The 20,035-nt window shown below is 38.4% G+C and overlaps 1 protein-coding gene across 1 annotated transcript in view; it reads right to left on the reverse strand.

The window, feature by feature from the left end:
• Nucleotides 1-605: 605 nt before the first annotated feature.
• The window catches only part of LOC149836657 (dolichyl-diphosphooligosaccharide--protein glycosyltransferase subunit 2-like), a 40,587-nt gene continuing 21,157 nt past the window's right edge, over nucleotides 606-20,035 (reverse strand). Inside the window, exons 15-20 of the mRNA XM_090007066.1 lie at nucleotides 10,916-11,027; nucleotides 10,755-10,838; nucleotides 8,807-8,887; nucleotides 8,501-8,725; nucleotides 1,883-2,005; nucleotides 606-973 (exon numbers count right to left, since the gene is read on the reverse strand). Of these exons, the coding sequence (XP_089863192.1) occupies nucleotides 857-973; nucleotides 1,883-2,005; nucleotides 8,501-8,725; nucleotides 8,807-8,887; nucleotides 10,755-10,838; nucleotides 10,916-11,027 (742 nt within the window). The 3' untranslated portion in view covers nucleotides 606-856. The remainder of the gene's footprint in view (nucleotides 974-1,882; nucleotides 2,006-8,500; nucleotides 8,726-8,806; nucleotides 8,888-10,754; nucleotides 10,839-10,915; nucleotides 11,028-20,035) is intronic.

A 20,035-nucleotide genomic window follows, 5' to 3' on the forward strand; every position in this document is an offset into this window, starting at 1 on the left:
GGATAAGATAGCTGAAAAGAGAACTACCACATCATCTTAGAGGGGTCTAAACTTTAAAATAATGATTGAAAGTTAAAAGAGGAATCACCAAATATTTGGGGCATAAACTGCCTGAGCGAAATTGCCAGACTCCAACAATGGGGGATTTATTTCCTCAGGAATTACTGATAAAAATGAAGATATTTACCTTGGTAATAAAATCAAGGGAATTTTAATATCCAGTGGTTTTATGAAAGTTTAAAATGTACAGAAAAATATTGATTTAGCAATATTTACAAATTATCACAATATCTGTCACGGCAGCACCAATTAACTATATGGAACGCTTTTAATTGAAAAAAAAAATTATTGTCATTGCAAGTAAACAAGTTACAAAACGCTTAGACAAATGCAATCAAGATCTAACAAGAGCATTCTGCATCTAAAACTTTTTCATGACTAGCTGCGCAATGCTAACATTTATATCAGTTGTAAGCAGCAAAAAAGTGGTAAAAATCTCTCTTTTTGGTATTGGCTTATTAACTAAATATGAACCAGTCTCTGTCAAGGCTCAGGGCTAATGTGAAACACTACTTTATGACTTCCATAGGAACTCAGGCTCTTGATGAAGAGAATCACAAACCAGTCTTAGAAATTATATTTAGAGTCCAAAGGTGGCTTTTGCACAGGAAAAAACAGAAGCAGAAGATGCTGCAATCTTCTAAACAATGTTCTCTTGCAATTACCGCATCCCTATCCCTATTCCCTACATTCTACCAAGGCAGAAAAAATAGAAGAGTACACATTGCAATAATATTATTAAAACTACAAAACTGAGTTGCCGATCAAACCACTCCTAGGAACTAAATTACAGTGGTCAGGCTGATTTAAGTTTCGCAGACGCCGAAGCCAAGTGAGACAGTGTCCTGTGGCCCACAAAGACCAAGAAGACTCCCAAAAGACCAAGAGCTTTCAATGTTGTAAATAGATCAAGCTGCACCAAACACAAGCACAGGGGAAAATGCTTATAAACCTCCAAGTACAAAAGAATGACAAGTTAACTACGTACATACGGTTCCAAAATTTAGCTAAAGCCATATCTGGGTTCAGAACCAGACCCCATACTAAGGTGGTGCCTGATGCAATGAAGCTACCCATATCTTTCCATATGAAATGTTACAAAGTGCTGGCTTCGGAATCACCTCCCCCATGGAACCCACCTGACCAAAAAATGGGGCTATTTTCTCCACCCAAACACAACTCTACATAGAATGGGGTCATGTCATGAAACGGGATTGACAGCCCTAAACATTCTGCTTGCATCTAGATGCATCCTCAGATTGGAGATAAAGACCATACAGTATAAATTAAGTAGAACCTAATTAAACAAACATCCTTATCCCCTAAGACATCCATTAGTCTTTTTTCAGTATCCCAAGAGAGTGGCATGTAAAAAATTCAAAACCAACTTCATTTCAGGCCTGGTCCACAGCCACATATAATACCTGTACTGCTCAATTGACAAACAATGAAGGTAAATACGATGTATTTTTGAAGAATCAAGTGGGTTACATATGGAATTCTTTACTGGTCAACAAATAGAGTAGTATTCCAATGTGCGTTATGGTTACATCTAGGCTAACTGAGATCTTCGGATCGCTACTCATGAACATTTCCATTCCTTTTGAAATGGACAAATGAGATGTGTCGGACAGACCATGAGGGGAAAGTCTGTCAACTAAAAACACATTTGAATATTTTGGAGCATCCAATGACCAAAAAGCCATGTCACTTTTTTTTGAAAACCCATCAGGCATTTTTTAATCGCTTTTCTAGCACCACCTGAATATTCATATTAAACTGCTAACAAATGGAAAAAAATCAAGTGTACAAGAGTAAGAACCTTGATCCAGAAAAGCAGATAGAGCGAAAGAACAGCTGCAATGCCAACATGGAAGAGGATGGCAAATGTTGCTGGCAACGTTGATGAAGGAAAATTCTTCAAATTTACTCCCAGACGAAGTAACTGGAACAGAACCACAACAAAAAATACATGAAACAAAATTGCTATGCAATTGTATGGATGGCAACTCTGGACATTTGTGAAATCTGAGTAAGACTTTACGCATGCATTAATTCAACTTACAACTTGCAACATTTTGTTTGAAACAATAATAATTATTGCATCAACTATAATAGTTTATCAGCAAAAATCATAGACACCGAGCATCAGTTAAAAGTGAAATACCATACACTGCAAGAATCTTCAAAGGCACATATTCATCTGCCACTAATGGTGCAACAACACCTACACAATAATAAGCTGGAGCTGCCAGATTAAAATCAAGCTTATAACAGGGGAGATGTGAAAAGAAGACATTATTATCTTCATTGTATGTCTGACCCGATCCATTTGTATAATGGATCGGGTCCAGATCCAGTTCATGTATTGTAAATTATTATTTTGTAAAAGGGTATTTTCGTACCCTAATGTTTACACTTTATGTTAAATAGAATGAGAGGGCAGTCACGATGGACTGAACCCTCCTTTCAACTGGAATTTTCTCTCTCCCTCTCTTCTCTTCTCTCACTGTAGATTAGGGTTTCATTCTTTCATGGTATCAGAGCAGGGCGTGGATCTGCGTGAATCTGCGTGAAGAAAGCAAGGCGTGTATCTGCGTGAAGAAAGCACAGCGTGTGCATCAGCGTGGATCTGCATCAGCTATCTGCGTGAATCTGGGTGTGAATACCCAGCGTAAATACCCAGTGAAGAATGTATGGTCGTGAATCAACGTGATTTCAGCGTGGATCTGCATCAGCGTGGATCTGCATAGCTATCTGCGTGAATCTGGGTGTGAATACCCAGCGTGAATACCAGCCTTTGTCACCAATCAGCGTGAATCAGCGTGAATACCCAGCGTGATTCTGGAACCTTCATCTGTGTGTTTCTGTCAACAAAATCTGTGTCTAATAAAATCAGGTTCCCCCTTTCCTTTGTGAAAATTCGATCATCTCTCTATCCGTGGTTAATTTTTGTTGTTCTCTTGTTGTTTTTCTTACAGTTCTGTGATTTGTGATTTGAAGAAATCACTGCCCATCTACCCCTCTTGATCTGTGATTTCCTCCTGCTGTTTTCCTTACTGATTTTCCCTGCATTGAATATGTGTTTTCCTGCTACCTGCTAATCCCTGTCAATCTGTAATTTTCTTTCTTCTACTTTGCATCTTTTGTTGAATCTAAAGAGAACTGTCTGCTAACAGCCATCTGTCTTTCCTAATCTGAAGAAGTTAGCCGAGTTCTTTGTTTTACCTAAGTGTCAGTTCAATTATATTCATCAAATGGAATTCACTCACGGGCAATCATGCATGTCCTCAAGTTTTCTTGGTCAACTAGTTTCTGAAAAATTGAATAACTGCAATTTCTTAACCTGGAAAAGACAGATTATTCCGTTTATAAAAAGTCAGGACCTCTCTGGTCACTTGGATGGATCAGTCCCATCGCCTCCAGAATTTCTTTCGCAAGAAAAGGCGAACGATAAAGGAGAACAATCTGTTGTTCTTCACAAGAATCCAGAATATGTTGCTTGGATGAAGAGAGATCAATCGCTAGTGGCATACATCACTTCAACTCTTTCACAGGAGGTCCTTATTGCTCTTCCTGATGATTGTTCGGCAAAGGAACTGTGGGATATGTTAGTTCAAACATATTCACAAATTTCTGAGGCAAGAATCATGTTTCTTAAGCGAGAATTTCAAATGCTGAAGAAAGATTTCATGTCTATTATGGAATACCTGAATAAAATGAAAGGCATCACAGATCAGTTGGTAGTTGTTGGGTGTCTTGTCAGTGAAAAAGATAAAGTACAACAAACCTTGAGTGGATTGGGGCCAGACTATCATGTTATGACGACAACCTTACTATGTCTACCAGAACTTCCAAAGTTTGAAGATCTTCGTGCAAAATTATTGCAATATGAGATGAATCTGAAAGGTTCCTCTGAAACATCCCATGGGAATTCCGAGACACAAGATGTGCTGGCTATGGGAATGAGTTATGGTCGAGGTAGAGGAAGTTCCTTTCGAGGAAAAGGAGGCCAAGGGAGAAATAACTATAGAGGTCGTGGCATTCTTTCAACACCCAATGTCCAGGGACAACGACCCATTCCCACCTGTTTCCTATGCAACAAGAAAGGGCACATTAAAGCGAATTGTTGGTTTAATCCCCAAAACAAAGGGAAAGCTCCACAAGCAGAGGCAAAAAGGGATGGAGAAGTAAAAGAGTTACTGTTGGCAGCTTTGGCAGGATTAAATATGAAGCAAAATGACAAAGGGATTTGGTATGTCGACTCCGGAGCAGCTACTCATGTTACAGGTGATGTAGGTAAGCTCTTGACTCTTACACCTTATGTTGGAAAGAATAGCATAGTCACAAGAGATGGATCCCATCATGCCATCTCACACACTGGAAATGCCATTATACACATGTCAAAATCCTCTCTTAAACTTGTAAGTGTCATCCATGCCCCTAATATTCAAAAGAACATTGTTTCTGTCTCAAAACTTGTTGATGATGCTAATGCTTCAGTCGAATTTACTCCCTCTTCTGTTTATGTCAAGGATCTTCACACGAGGAGGATATTCGCTGAAGGACAACGATGGGGCAACATGTACATCTTCCAAGAAGATCCTTCCTTCATTCATTCCAACTATTCATCCTTGAAGCCTCACCAACGTCAAGTCTTTGATTCTGATTTTATATTTAATGTTTCTGAAAGTAATAAGCCAAGACTTTGGCATAGTCGTCTTGGCCATTGTGGTCGTCATTTCATTGAAAAACTTGTCATGAATAATCTTATTCCTAAGTCCAGTCTGAGTTCAGAAGTCGTTGATACAAAATGTTCTAGCTGTCATCTATGTAAGAGTCATGTTTTACCTTTTGCTTCCATTAATAAAAGAGCTTCAAGGCCGTTTGAGGTCATTTGTTCAGATGTCTGGGGTCCTGCTCCAATCACTTCTTTTTCTGGCAGTAAATACTATCTTATTTTCATTGATAGTTACTCACGTTACACTTGGATATTCTTTATGAAGCACAAATCAAAAGTTTTTGGATTGTTCCAGAAATTTCACTCTTTTGTTCAAAATCATTTCTCTATCAACATTCTTAATTTCCAGTGTGATGGAGGAGGTGAATTCTCCTCGAGTGATTTTGTTAATTTTCTTCAACATAATGGGATAAAGAGAAGAGTGTCTTGCCCTCATACACCTCAACAAAATGGGATTGCTGAGAGGAAGCATCGACATATTGTTGAGACTGCGATGAGCATGATGCACGGGAGCAATCTCCCATTATCATTATGGACTGAGGCTTTCCACTCCACAGTTCATGTGATAAATCGCTTACCCATGAATATCTTAGAGAATAAGTCACCATACTTCTCGCTTTTTGGCATACAACCTGATTATCATGAATTACATGTGTTTGGGTCTGTTTGTTATGTGCACATTGATAGCTCTCTCAGGCACAAGTTCCAAGATAAGGCTTTGAAATGCAGGTTTATAGGATATGCAGAAGATTACAAAGGGTACAGGTGCTATGATCCCCTGAGTAAGCGTGTCAAAATATCAAGGAATGTTATTTTCGATGAAATGAACTTTGCCGATCAGGATACTAATTCAACTATGGTAGATACTGATAACTCAAGCTCCAGCATTGAGGTATACTACCCATGGTTAAATTCAGAACTCTTATCCAACGGTACAGTAGACTGTCCAGAAAATTGCAGTCAAAATGAGCCACATGAGGATTCAGCCAATGAGACTCAAACGAAGGAAACTGTCACATATGACTTGGAGCCAACAAGGTATAAGGGAATTGTGTACACTCGGCGAGAGAAAGAGCCCTCATTCATTCCTTGTACGAACACGGATCCATCTGGAGATATCAGAAGATCTTCACGGATTCGACATCCGCTTGACAGGTGGGTAAGTTATAAAATTTTTTCAATGGATTTTCAGTTATTCTTGACATCCATAAGTAAAGAGGATGAGCCTCTTATGTTCTATCAAGCTGCGAGCTCTAGAAGATGGGTAGAAGCAATGAATGAAGAAATGGAGGCCTTACATGAATGTGGTACATGGGAGATTGTGCCTAGACCACTGAACAGAAATGTCGTTGGGTCAAAATGGGTGTACAAGATAAAATATAAACCAGATGGGAGCATCGAAAGGTACAAGGCTCGACTTGTAGCCAAGGGATTCACATAAGAGGAAGGCCAAGACTTTGATGAAACTTTTAGTCCTGTTGTTAAGATGGGGACTATTCGTATTGTGTTGAGTCTAGCCATTAAACATGGATGGACATTGAGTCAGCTGGATGTAAAAAATGCTTTTCTGCACGGGGATTTAAAAGAAGAGGTCTACATTGAACAACCCACTGGGTATGCAGAACGAGACGCCAAAAAATATGTATGCAAATTAAAGAGAGCACTCTATGGTTTGAAACAAGCTTCTCGTTCCTGGTTCGACAGTTTTTCTCTAGAAATACAACGGCATGGCTTTACTAGGTCTCATCTGGATTACTCATTATTCATTCACAATGAACAAGGAGTTACTACTCTTCTGTTGATATATGTAGATGATATCATCATCACAGGAAATTGTAAAAGCCACATTGAGCAGGTGAAGAAGTTATTAAATCAGAGATTTAAGATGAAAGATTTGGGAGAGCTGCGATATTTTCTTGGGGTAGAAGTTGATAACAAGAATGATACACTTACCCTTACTCAACACAAATATACGTTGGACATTCTCGGCAGAGCAGGCATGACAGATTGTAAGCCGTTAACAACTCCAAGTGTCATTCATCAGAAATTGAGTTCGCAAGAAGGGGATATATATGGAGATCCCACTAAGTATCGCAGTTTAGTTGGCATGTTGCAATACCTGACTTTTACTAGACCTGACATAGTATATTCGGTTAATCAGGTATCCCAGTTTATGCATGAACCTCGTGTGTCACATATGGAGGCAGTCAAACGTATACTTCGCTACCTAAAGGGTACAGTGGGTGATGGGCTGGTATACAAAGGCAAGGAAGAATTAGATCCAGGTGGGGGCCATGAGATTATTACTTATGCTGATGCTGATTGGGCGGGGGATCCAGACGAACGACGATCAGTATCTGGTTATTGCAGCTTCATGGGGCCAAACTTGGTATCCTGGAGCAGTAGAAAACAAAAGGCGGTTGCTAGATCGAGCACTGAGGCCGAATACAGATCAATGGCCACTGCCACGGCCGAGGGTACATGGATAAGACATCTTCTGACTGAAATGGGAGAGCCGATTGCTCGATCACTGTTGCTGTGTGACAATCAAAGTGCCATCAACATGTCATTCAATCCCATTCACCATAGTCGAGCAAAGCACATTGAAATAGATCAACATTTTATCAGGAAAAAGGTTGAAGACAAAGAGATTGAGCCCATGTATGTGTCAACAAAAGAACAAGTTGCTGATATCCTCACTAAAGGGTTAACAAAGGATAGATTTTGGTTTTTGAAGAACAAGTTGTTCATGGTCCAACACCATGCACAACTTGAGGGAGGCTGAAAAGAAGACATTATTATCTTCATTGTATGTCTGACCCGATCCATTTGTATAATGGATCGGGTCCAGATCCAATTCATGTATTGTAAATTATTATTTCGTAAAAGGGTATTTTCGTACCCTAATGTTTACACTTTATGTTAAATAGAATGAGAGGGCAGTCACGATGGACTGAACCCTCCTTTCAACTGGAATTTTCTCTCTCCCTCTCTTCTCTTCTCTCACTGTAGATTAGGGTTTCATTCTTTCAAGATGAAACCGAGGCCTCCAGCTATAGGCCCACTGAGTAAAGTTTGTAAATGACGCCATCTGGGTCTGTCAGTAAGTAATTTAACAGTCACTTCTATCTCAGGTCCCTTATACATCTGATATACACTGAGGGGGAGGAGAAAAGAAAAAAGTATCCCAGTCACAGTATTTTCTGAGTATCATTTTTTTTTCTATGCATCATGATGTTATTGTGATATACAGCAATATCACAAATTATCTTTATATTATCCAGATACTGCTCAGGTAGTGTTTGAGTTTTTGACAAGAAAATCACTGCAAGTAAGGCATATACAGATGCTTAGGAATATATAGTTTTTAACCTGCACACAAATTTCTGAGAATGTCTGTGACATAGTTTAGGAATGAACTTGTCACTAGAAGTTAAAAATGATACCCCAATATAAACTATATATTAAAGATACCATAGAGCTTTTTGGGGAATAAAAGGACAAACAAGTGAGTAACCATGTCACTAAGCATGATATTGTGTGTGTGCATGTGAATGTGCAAGGATACATAAGAAATAAAAGGGGAGAAATGTGGGAGGCAATAATCATGTGCAAAAGCATATCAAAGCACATAAAAAGTGAAAAAGGTTGGAGCCAATAACAAAAGTGGGTTAGAAAACTAAAAGGCAAGAAAATTACCCCAATTAGGAATCCAACAAATGGAAACAAAGTAAAAGCCAAAAATGCAAAGGAAAGCTCCTTGGGAGGACGCTTCTCTGGTGTTCTGAAGATGTGTACTATCTCAGGTTTAGGACCAAACCTCGAGTACACATCAACAGGCTGAGGAAGGGGCCGAGTTGCCTTCTCTGGAGGGTCAGGTAAATCTAAATCCAGGCTGCCAAGAGCCTGTAAAAACGAGTTCTCCTGCATAATAATAATAATAAAGAAGTGAATCTTTCATCTATGCAACAATAATACGAACCAAAGAAATAATGTGGTGCTTACCATCATGGAATCACCTACTGTAAGTTCAAGTTCATATTTTCCAGAGAGATAGTAAAACTTCTCAACAAGACCAAGGAAGTCCTACAAACAGCAACAAACAAAACGCAGTCAATTACAACTATTGCAGAAGGCAAATAAAACCCCATAGATACCCTAAATATTCAGTTTTCTGATGCACAGACAGCTACATAAATCTTCATTTTTCTGATGTAATGTAAACTAGAACAAGCTGACAAAAATCATGATAAGAGAAAATGAAAAAATGGTAAATAGAAGTGTAGAACTAATCTAAAAGATGAAGTCTTCCATCGAGAGATTGTCACATAACTTTTATGCTGGTTTGACCCTACCGACCTCATACTAACACCTGCTTATCCTAAACAAAGCTTCAAGAGTATAAGTGCTATCTTACACCCTTCCATTACAAAATCTATAGTGAGCAGAATCAATGTCATCATAGACTAATTTCCTACAGTATCACACTTTGAACCATCTCCATAGGCAACACCACATATTTTCTGGCAGTGAAGCTTAAATTCTGTGGCAACCAGCAAACAAAAAGTGCACTAGACATCAGCTATGGCAAGTCTCATGATCATGAAAAAATAACTCATGTTAAATCAGTAGACACCACAAGCACTGAGACTGCAGCACATAGTGCAATTAGACCACTAGATAGCAACATTTCGCTGGAGTAGCCTATGTTAAACTAATAGATTACTATATAAATCATGGTTACTGGAATATTCTGCCTATCCATCAAAGCTTGCTTCCCTGGAAACCACTTCAGAAGCTGAAAAGTAAGCAATTCCAAAGCATGTCCCATATTAGAAGCATGCCACCAAGCACGAGGTTTTTAACACAAAATCGTGCTTTCATTAAAAAAGCAAAATGTTTGCACAAGGAATTTGATTTCTATCTGAAAGAATCGTAGTTGATCTATTCTAATTGAATTAAGGAATAAATAACAAATGGTAACTCATACATTAATTTCTTATATTGAAATAATAATTTTATTAAAAGCAAAGGCATTCTGGGTAACTCACTCAATAAAATTAAGTCAAGGTAAAAGTGTTGAGGATTCGCTTCTCATAATAAGAGCATGTATACTATTATGTGCCCTTTTGCATATAACTCAAATATATGCTGAACTTTATTCATTATTTCCTATTCACTTGTTATTACAACATTAGAGGGTAGTGTTTCTTCTTTGAACTTATGTTCATAACAATTTTCTTCTTTATAATCTATACACATACAATAAACTAATTATATAATTATACAATAAAAAGTCTTTAGGTTATATGAGCATGTTGTTAAAACAAAAGTTTAATTAGTTATTCATAGATGTAACAGCATTATCATCTAATATGACAATTTTGAATATTTTCTTCTGAATTCTAAGAAAACTTCTTATTCATGTTTTAAACATCTTGTAATCATTTCTTCCTGCCTCACATGAACCTAAGAAGCCCTCTTTTCTCGCTTCAATTCCACTTCCACCTTTGGCAAGGAAACCAAAATTAATGATAATTAGCAACTTACTTTAGAAGCCAATATATTATCAGAAAGTACAGCTATGCTAATCCATGCACCAATCTATCTAGTGACCACTAAGCTAGAAACTGGCGATTCAAGAAGCAAATGAGCTTCGCAGCCACCCATGAGAGCATTAGATCTTGATACTGGATATATTGACGAATAAATAAATAGAAGAAATGGGTAATTAAAATCTTGCAGATGCTTGAGTACTCTGGACACAGGAATTCAGTGATCTCATCACAAGCATCAAGTGGTCTAACATTTCGACCACACAACTTAAAGAATGTAGAGGGTTCATCATAATGACTTGTCCAGCTCATTTCAAGTATTTAGTTAGCTAAACAATGAATCACTCTACACATAATATTTCATGCTGCAAGCGAGAAAGAAGGTAGGAGAATCGAACCAATGTTATCTTGAACTGATTTCTGGAACTCCCAATGACAAATATATGTTCGATTTTTGTCTCATGTCTCAACTTCAAGAACACCTGGAAGACAAAAAGTCATGTCAAACTAAATCACAAGGAGCATTAATTAGGACACATTAAAGAGACTGTTCACAGACCTGATGTGGCTCAAAAACCTTGCCTTGAGGACTAGTTAGTTTGAAGGAAAGTCTCAACTTCTGTAGATGATTTGCAGACAGTGACACAGCATTTTCTGTGGAAAAATCTAGCCTACAACAACGAAAACCAGAGAAAAGGATCATGAACGAAAAAAATCTCAAATGAAGTATGCTCATAAATAAAAGACTGTATTTCAAAAACTTTTCATTTACCATTAAATATAGGACTAGAAACCATTGATAAGAAGAAAGAGGACCCCATTTTCAAAAATGCCTGCAAATATTGTAAAACAAGCAGACAGTATTGGGTTTCCTTTATTCATTAGTAGTTTAGTGTTAAAATTTAGAATGGCAAGTCATTTGTCCAGTTATGACCAATTTGACTCAAAATGCTGACAGATGGTGTGACACATATACAAGAATCTAAGAGAACTTGCAGAACCTAAACATATTAATACATGGTTAAAACATACAAACAACAAAATTATTGTCAAACAAATAAACAATTTCAACCATTCAATATAAATCATCAACCAACAACGTTTAAACTTTAAAAACATATATTATGTTAGCACATTTTTTAATATATATATATATATATATGAGAATGGGGATTGTGTTGCACCCTTTTTTGTTAGGTCACCCTTAGGACCCTCCAAAAATCATAGTTTTAGGTATTTTATGCTAGATCTGAACCATTACATGTTTATCATTGCTTATTTATTAAGAAGCAAGATTTGTTTTGAATTGATTTGATTGAAAATATTTATATTTTATCATCAAATTTTAGTACAATATCAGCCATTGATTTGTTTACCTCTTTAAAATACACATTTGAGCAATTTCTATTGAATAACCAATGATAAACACATCTAACGGTTCAGATCTAGCATAAAACACCTAAACTATGATTTTTAGAGGGTCCGAATGGTGACCTAACGAAAAACAGGGAAACACAATCCTCTCTCTCTCTGCATATATATATATATATATATATATATATATATATATCATAGTCACATATATCGTTAAAGGTAATTTCTCGGCAAGGGAATTTCTCGAAGAGATTTTCAAAAGTTGATAAATCTCAGGAATATCTCAAAGGTTTAAAATTTTGAAAAAAAATATAAATAACAACAAAAAAGCTAAGAAAATAATAAGTTTTGCAGATTTTTTTTTCCAAAAATATAAAGAAACATGTTTTAAAGGTTTTAAAAATAAAAAATAGGAAATGCAAACTTAAAATAAAAAAAGAGTTTTCCCCAAAAATATCGCGATATTTTTTCTTTTGGCGATATTTTCAAAATATCGCAAGATATTACCTTTAATATCGGCTAACTTAAAATACCAGTATTTCTCGCGATATTTTCAAAATATCGCTGATATTGGTGACAATTATATATATATATATATATTGGATACCACACAGAAGCTTTTGGATGTAGCTGGACACCTTGCTGGAGCTGTTGGGTGTCGCCTGAGTGGCTGCTGGCGAAAAGGGAGGGGGAGAGGGGAGAGGGGAGAGGGGAGAAGGGAGACGGACTAACTAGGGTTGTTCGATCAAAACATGATCGGACGACCTTGGTTCATTTAGAATGGAACCCATTTAGCAAGTTCCCATATATATATATATATATATATATATATATATATATATATATATATATATATATATATATATATATATACATACATATATATATATATATATCATGCATGCACCCTATGTATAACTGTTTAGTTATACATTGTCGGTCCCAAGCCCAGATAAAGGAGGAGGGTTGCGGTAGGCCAGTGACAACCAGCATAAAAACTTAGTCATACCCTATGAATATGAACCAATATGAGAATTTTGTTGGGGTGTTCCCTACTGAGCGACGCGTTGTACTCTATAGGCCCGGAGGCAATGATAAATGAGCAAGGGTTGCTAGGTCGTCGCCCAGAAGCGACGCGTCACACTGGCGCCCGGGTGTGGTGTCAAATAAGCAAGACTTCCCTCATTTTGTTGGACAGGTGGGGGTAAAGAAGTTAGTCCAAGACCATAAAATTAGGTTAGCCACTTGGAACATAGGGTCTTTAACTGGTAAGTTGGTAGAGTTAGTAGATGTTATGTGTAGGAGAAAGATTGATATTTTATGTTTACAAGAGACCAAATGGGTAGGTGAGAAAGCAAAAGTGATAGAACCTTGGGAATATAAGATTTGGTATACAGGAATAAATAGGAATAGGAATGGAGTAGGGATTGTTATGAGTCGTGAGTTTATAGATAATGTAGTTGAGGTCTGTAGGAAGGGTGATAGGATTTTACTTATTAAATTAGTATTATGTACAAAAATTAATAATATTATTAGTGTTTATGCACCTCAAGTAGGTTTAGATGATTCCATTAAGCGTCAATTTTGGGAAGATTTAGATGGAGTAGTACGGGATATCTTATGGAGAAGTTTTTCATCAGCAATGACCTTAATAGACATGTAGGCATTAGTAGGGATGGATTTGAGAGTATCCATGGAGACTATGGTATAGGAGAAAGAAACGAAAGTGGAGAAAGGATTTTAGATTTTGGTTTGTCCTATGATATGATCTTAGCAAACACTTGGTTTAGGAAAAGAGAGTCTCATCTAGTTGAAAGAATCTGAATAGGGCTTCAAGATGAAAGAATCTGAATAGGGCTTCAAGATAGTGCGCCTTCAAGCTTTGGAGAATAGCCTTCAATCTGAAAATACAAAATAAAGAGAAGAGAGGAGAGGGGGAGAGGAGGAGGAGGCCAAATGGAAAGTAGGGCACGTTAAAAGTATCGTGACCCTCTCTTAATAAGATATATATAGGATCTAACACTACTGAACAAAATACATGAAAAATATACAGGATTACAAGTATGCCACCGCCCAAGCATGGGGAAAGCATACGCTCGGATATGAATCCAATATCGGATCCATATCCGATACAAATACAATTCTAACATCCCCCCTCAAGTTGTGCATGAGTTTTCATCATGCCCAACTTGTTCTTCAAATGCCAAAACTGTGATCCAGTGAGTCCTTTGGTGAAAAGATCATCAACTTGTTCAGAAGTATGTATATATGCAGGGGAGATTTCCTCATCTTCTATTTTCTGACGAATGAAATGTTGATCAATCTCAATGTGCTTGGTACGACTGTGAAGTATGGGATTGAATGAAATTTTAATGGCACTTTGATTGTCAACCAGCATGGAAGATTGAGCAATAGGAAGAGATAATTCCCCAAGGAGGTGACGAAGCCAAGTAGCATCGGCAGTGCCAGCAGCCATGGCCCTATATTCAGCTTCTGTGCTGGATTTTGCAATGGCGCGTTGTCTGCGACTACTCCAACAGACAAGATTAGAATTGAGAAAGACACAATAGCCAGAAACAGATCGGCGTTCATCAAGATCGCTTCCCCAATCAGCATCAGTGTAAGTAGAGATAATATGACCATCCACAGTAGGAGACATGCGTTTATAAGTAAGTCCATCGCCAATAGTCCCCTTGAGATAACGTAAGATACGCTTGACAGCTTCCATATGAGTGTCTGTGGGAGCATGCATAAACTGGGAAACTTGATTGACAGCATATACAATGTCGGGCCGAGTGAATGTCAAATATTGAAGTTTCCCAACAATACTGCGGTAAAGGGTAGGAACAGGATATGCAGGACTGCCATCTGAAACGTTCAACTTTGCATGCAAAACGCTGGGCGTGTTAATGGGCTTACAATCAGACATACCAGAGGATGTGAGAATATCAAGGGCATACTTGTGTTGAGAAAGAGTGAGGGAATCCTCAATCCTGTCTAATTCAACACCCAAAAAATATCTGAGGTCCCCGAGATCTTTCATTTTGAAGTGTTGTTCTAACACTTCTTTGATTTGGACGATATGAGAGGAAGTATTTCCCGTGAGAACAATGTCATCCACATATATCAATAACCAAGTAGTGATCCCTCCTTTGTGATAGATAAAAAAGAGAATGATCAAGAGCACTCTTCTGAAAACCAGCTTCTTGAATGTGAAGGGAGAACCTTTCAAACCATGAACGAGAAGCCTGTTTTAACCCATATAATGACTTGTGCAACTTGCATACCCATAGATTAGAATCATTAGTAGCATATCCTGGTGGTTGTTCCATGTAGACGTCCTCTTTGAGGAAACCATGAAGAAAAGCATTTTTGACATCAAGTTGATGTAATGACCATCCAAAAGTAACAGCAAGAGAGAGAATAACTCGAATGGTACTCATCTTAACAACAGGGCTGAAAGTCTCATCATAATCTTCCCCATGTTGTTGAGTGAAACCTCTAGCCACAAGTCGAGCTTTATACCTATCAATACTGCCATCTGGTTTATATTTGATTTTATAAACTCATTTAGACCCAACAACATTCTTATCCCTTGGCCGTGGAACGACTTCCCATGTTTGACATTCATTCAAGGCTTCCATTTCTTCATTCATGGCTTCAATCCAACGGGAATTTTGAGAGGCCTGAGAGTAACACTTTGGTTCAGTCTGTTTATGCAAACTGGTCATAAAAAGCTGAAAATCCAAAGTGAAAGTGTTATAGCTTATCCATCTATCCACGGGATGTCTCGCTCGAGTGGACCTTCGTGGATGAGAAGGAACAATGACAGAATCAGTAGTAGAGGCAGGAGTGCGACGAGAATAAACCAAGCCAGAAAATCTGTCTAAAGGAGGATCAGCCATCTGAGTATCAGACATGTCTGCTTCAATGTGAGTACTATCCATCTGGGCATCAGACATTTCTGCTTCAATGTGAGTACTGTCAGAAGGGGCTGGAAAAGTGGTCGGTTGAATCCCATCGCCTAAGATATTAGCACATAACCATGGATCATATAGTCTGGACGCTGAATCATGAATAGCCTTGGAAGAAGTGTGAAACTGCAATCTGAGTTCATCAAAAACAACATGTCTTGAAATATGTATACGGCCTGTTAGGGGATTATAGCACCTATAGCCTCGATAATGGTCTGCATAGCCCACAAACTGACACATTATAGCCCGAGCCTGAAGTTTGTTCCGGAGGCTGGAATCAACATGAACATAGCAAATGCATCCAAAAACCCGAAGCTCATCATACTTAGGATGCTCATGATTCAAAAGAAAGAAAGGAGATTTCCCTGCGAGAAGAGCTAAAGGCAATCGATTTATAACATAAACGGCCGTGTGAAATGCCTCAGTCCATAGAGTCATAGGGAGATCAGTGTCATGGAGCATGCTTAAGGCAGTCTCTACAATGTGTCGGTGTTTGCGTTCTGCAATGCCATTTTGCTGTGGTGTGTGTGGACAAGATATCTGTCTAGTGATGCCATGATTTAGCAAGTATTCAGTAAATTCAGATGATAAATATTCACCACCACCATCACATTGAAAATGCACTATGTTGGATGAAAATTTATTTTGGATGAGGGCATGAAATTGGCTAAACAAACGGAACACTTCAGATTTGTGTTTTATGAAGTGTATCCATGTATAGCGAGAAAAAGAATCAACAAAAATGACATAGTATCTACTGCCGAAAGGAGATGAGACAGGAGCTGGTCCCCAAACATCAGAGTAAATCGTTTTCAAACAATTTAGAAGCTCTTTTATTGATGGAATTAAAAGGAAGGGCATGACTCTTACAAAGTTGACAGCTTGAGTACATGCCTGACTCACTAACAGGTCTCAGACTGGATTTGTGCAACAATCCATTATTAACAAGGCTAGAAATAAAAGAATGACTACAATGGCCTAATCGATTATGCCAAATGGACGGCATATCAATTCGAGTCAAATTGACTTCATTCGGACTGATAGGAAAAGAAACAGATGAACTGGACTTGGACACTGGAGGAGCTTCTTTGAGGACGTACATGTTGCCTTCACGAATTCCTTCAGCGAATATCGTCTTGGTGAGAGGATCCTTGACAAAAACAGAGGAAGGAGTGAATTCAACTGATGTGGAAGAGTCATCAATGAGTTTAGATACTGAAATAATGTTTTTCTTGACATTAGGGACGACTAAAACATTGTGTAAAGGAAGAGAAGTATGCGGCAAAGAAACATATGCATTACCAATGTGAGTAATTTTGTGGTGAGTGCCATCACCTGTAACTACAGAACCTTTTGCTAAATATGGAGATGCACTAGAGAGTTTACCTGCATCATCAGTCACATGGGCGGCAGCACCAGAATCCACATACCAGACACCATCATCATTTTGCTTGAGATTCAGATTAGAAATAGCTGTCATTAAGAGTTGTGCATCGGGCGTGAATGAGGAGGAAGACGCTCTAGAAATGATAGAGGGGGTTGGCCTGTGATCACGTCGACCTCCCTTAGCTTTGTTCTGAGGATTGTGCCAACATTCAGATTTAACATGTCCTCTCTTGTTGCAATAGAAACATGTAGGGATACGCTTTGGCATGTTAACAAGAGTGTTGCCCTGAGGAGTAGGAAGAATACCCTTTCCTTGTCCGGATGTATGAGTCCAAGTATGTGCACGCTGTCCTGACACACCATGTGTAGAAGTAACTAAAATACTGGGCGAAGTAGAAATGGAAGCATCATGCCTGTGAACTCTACTAGCCTCATGCTGGATCAATTTTGCCTTTAAGTCTTCAAAAGAGGGTAAGACAGGGAGAACCTCCAGAGCAGTGCAAAATATATCAAACTCTGACCCTAGACCACTAAGAGCCTGCTGAACTTTATCCTTGTCTGAAATAGGATGGCCAATAACAGCAAGTTGATCGCTTACATTTTTAATCTCATAGAGATACTCAAGTACAGATCTGGAGCCTCTATTTATGCTTTGAAATTGACGCTTCAATTGAAGATATCTAGCTTCTGAAACTTGAGAGTATGTATTTGCAAGCGTATTCCATAGTTGAAAAGCTGAGATATCATCATCTATACCTGCAAGCACTTCTTCAGAGAGGGTAGAAGTAATATAAGCAACTAAAGCCTGATCATGTGCCATCCATACGGCATATGCTGGATTAGGGATATTATCTGTAGCAGTCACCGAACTAGTAGCATCCTTTGTTTCACCCAAAATCAATTCAGGCGGGGCTGGAGTAGAGCCATCAATATGACCATATAGACAATGGCTCTTAATGAAAGGGACTATCTGACGTTTCCACGTCAAATAGTTGGAATGGGTTAACTTTTGGGAGATGAGTTGGGAGAGAAAACTCGAAGAGAGGGTGGACATGATTATGCTGATATAATATTTGCGTTTCCAAAGGTACTCGGCTGAAGGATCAGGCACTCGGCTGAAGGATGAGGATCAGGCACTCGGCTGAAGAATCAGGCACTCGGCTGAAGGATGAGGATCAGGCACTCGGCTGAAGAATGAAGATCAAACTCAGCAGATCGTGGCCTGGTTGACAGGCGTGATGAAGAAGGCAGACGTAACTCAGCAGTTCGTCGATCGTGGCTGGAGAAGACTCGCTCGTGGCTGGAGAAACAGGCGTCGATCGTGGGTTGCTCTGATACCATGAAAGAATCTGAATAGGGCTTCAAGATGAAAGAATCTGAATAGGGCTTCAAGATAGTGCACCTTCAAGCTTTGGAGAATAGCCTTCAATCTGAAAATACAAAATAAAGAGAAGAGAGGAGAGGGGGAGAGGAGGAGGATGCCAAATGGAAAGTAGGGCACGTTAAAAGTATCGTGACCCTCTCTTAATAAGATATATATAGGATCTAACACTACTGAACAAAATACATGAAAAATATACAGGATTACAAGTATGCCACCGCCCAAGCATGGGGAAAGCATACGCTCGGATATGGATCCAATATCGGATCCATATCCGATACAAATACAATTCTAACACTAGTAACATTTAAAAGTGGGGTTAATACGAGTCAGATAGATTTTTTCCTACTTAGAAAGAGAGGTAGGGGTTGTTGCATCGATTGTAAGGTTATACCGAGAGAAAGTGTAGCTACACAACATTGAGTCTTAATTTTAGATCTTAGAATTAGACAATGCGTAAAAGAGATAGACATAGGATAGATCCTAGAATTAAGTGGTGGGCACTAAAATGAGCTAAACAAGAAATGTTTGTAGAGCAGGTAGTTAAGGAAGCTGATTTGTGTCTCGAAGAGGATTCAGAATCAATGTGAAATAAGATAGTGGGTGGCATGAGAAAGGTGGCTAAGGAGGTATTGGGTGAGTCTAAAGGCGGTGCACCGCTAGGTAAGGATACATCATGGTGGAACGAGGATGTTAAATTAGCTATTAAGTTTAAAAGAGAGTGTTATAGAAATCTAAGTAAGTCGCGATAATGAGAATTTGGATAAGTATATGATAGCAAAGAAGGAAGCTAAAAAAGTAGTTCATAACGCGAGGGATAAGGTATATAAGGAGGTTTATGACAAGTTGGATACTAAAGAGGGCGAGAAGGATATTTATAGGCCTGCAAAGATAAGAGATAGGAAATCGAGGGATCTGGGTATGGTTAGATGTATCAAAAATGAAACACAAAGGGTTTTAGTCAAAGATGAGGAGATTAAGGAAAGATGAAAAGATTATTTTGATAAGCTTTTTAATGGAAGTCATGCTCAGGATCTTGGAGACTTCTCTGTTCCTTTTCATGAGATGGATCGTGACTTCATGCGCAAGATTCAAAAGAAAGAAATTGAAGAGGCTTTGAAGAAAATGAAATCAAGAAGAGCAGTTGGCCCAGATGGTATACCTATCGAGGCTTGGAAATGCTTGGGAGAGAAAGGTTTAGGATGGTTGACAAATCTTTTTAATAAGATTTGGTGGACAAATAAGATGCCTAATGAGTGGAGGAAGAGTACTTTGGTGCCTCTATATAAGAATAAGGGTGATATACAAGATTGCACAAACTATCGTGGTATAAAACTCATGAGTCATACTATGAAACTTTGGGAGAGGGTGATTGAGTCTAGGTTGAGGAAGGTTGTCATGATATCGGAGAATCAATTTGGTTTTATGCCTGAAAGATCAACTATGGAAGCTATACATCTTCTTAGACAACTTATTGAGAGAAATAGAGGGGAACAAAGATTTGCATATGGTTTTTATTGATTTGGAGAAGGCTTACGATAGAGTACCTAAGGACGTTCTTTGG

This window comes from Nuphar pumila, chromosome 5, assembly GCF_984573655.1.
Source record: "Nuphar pumila chromosome 5, dmNupPumi1.hap1.1, whole genome shotgun sequence".
NCBI lineage: Eukaryota > Viridiplantae > Streptophyta > Magnoliopsida > Nymphaeales > Nymphaeaceae > Nuphar > Nuphar pumila.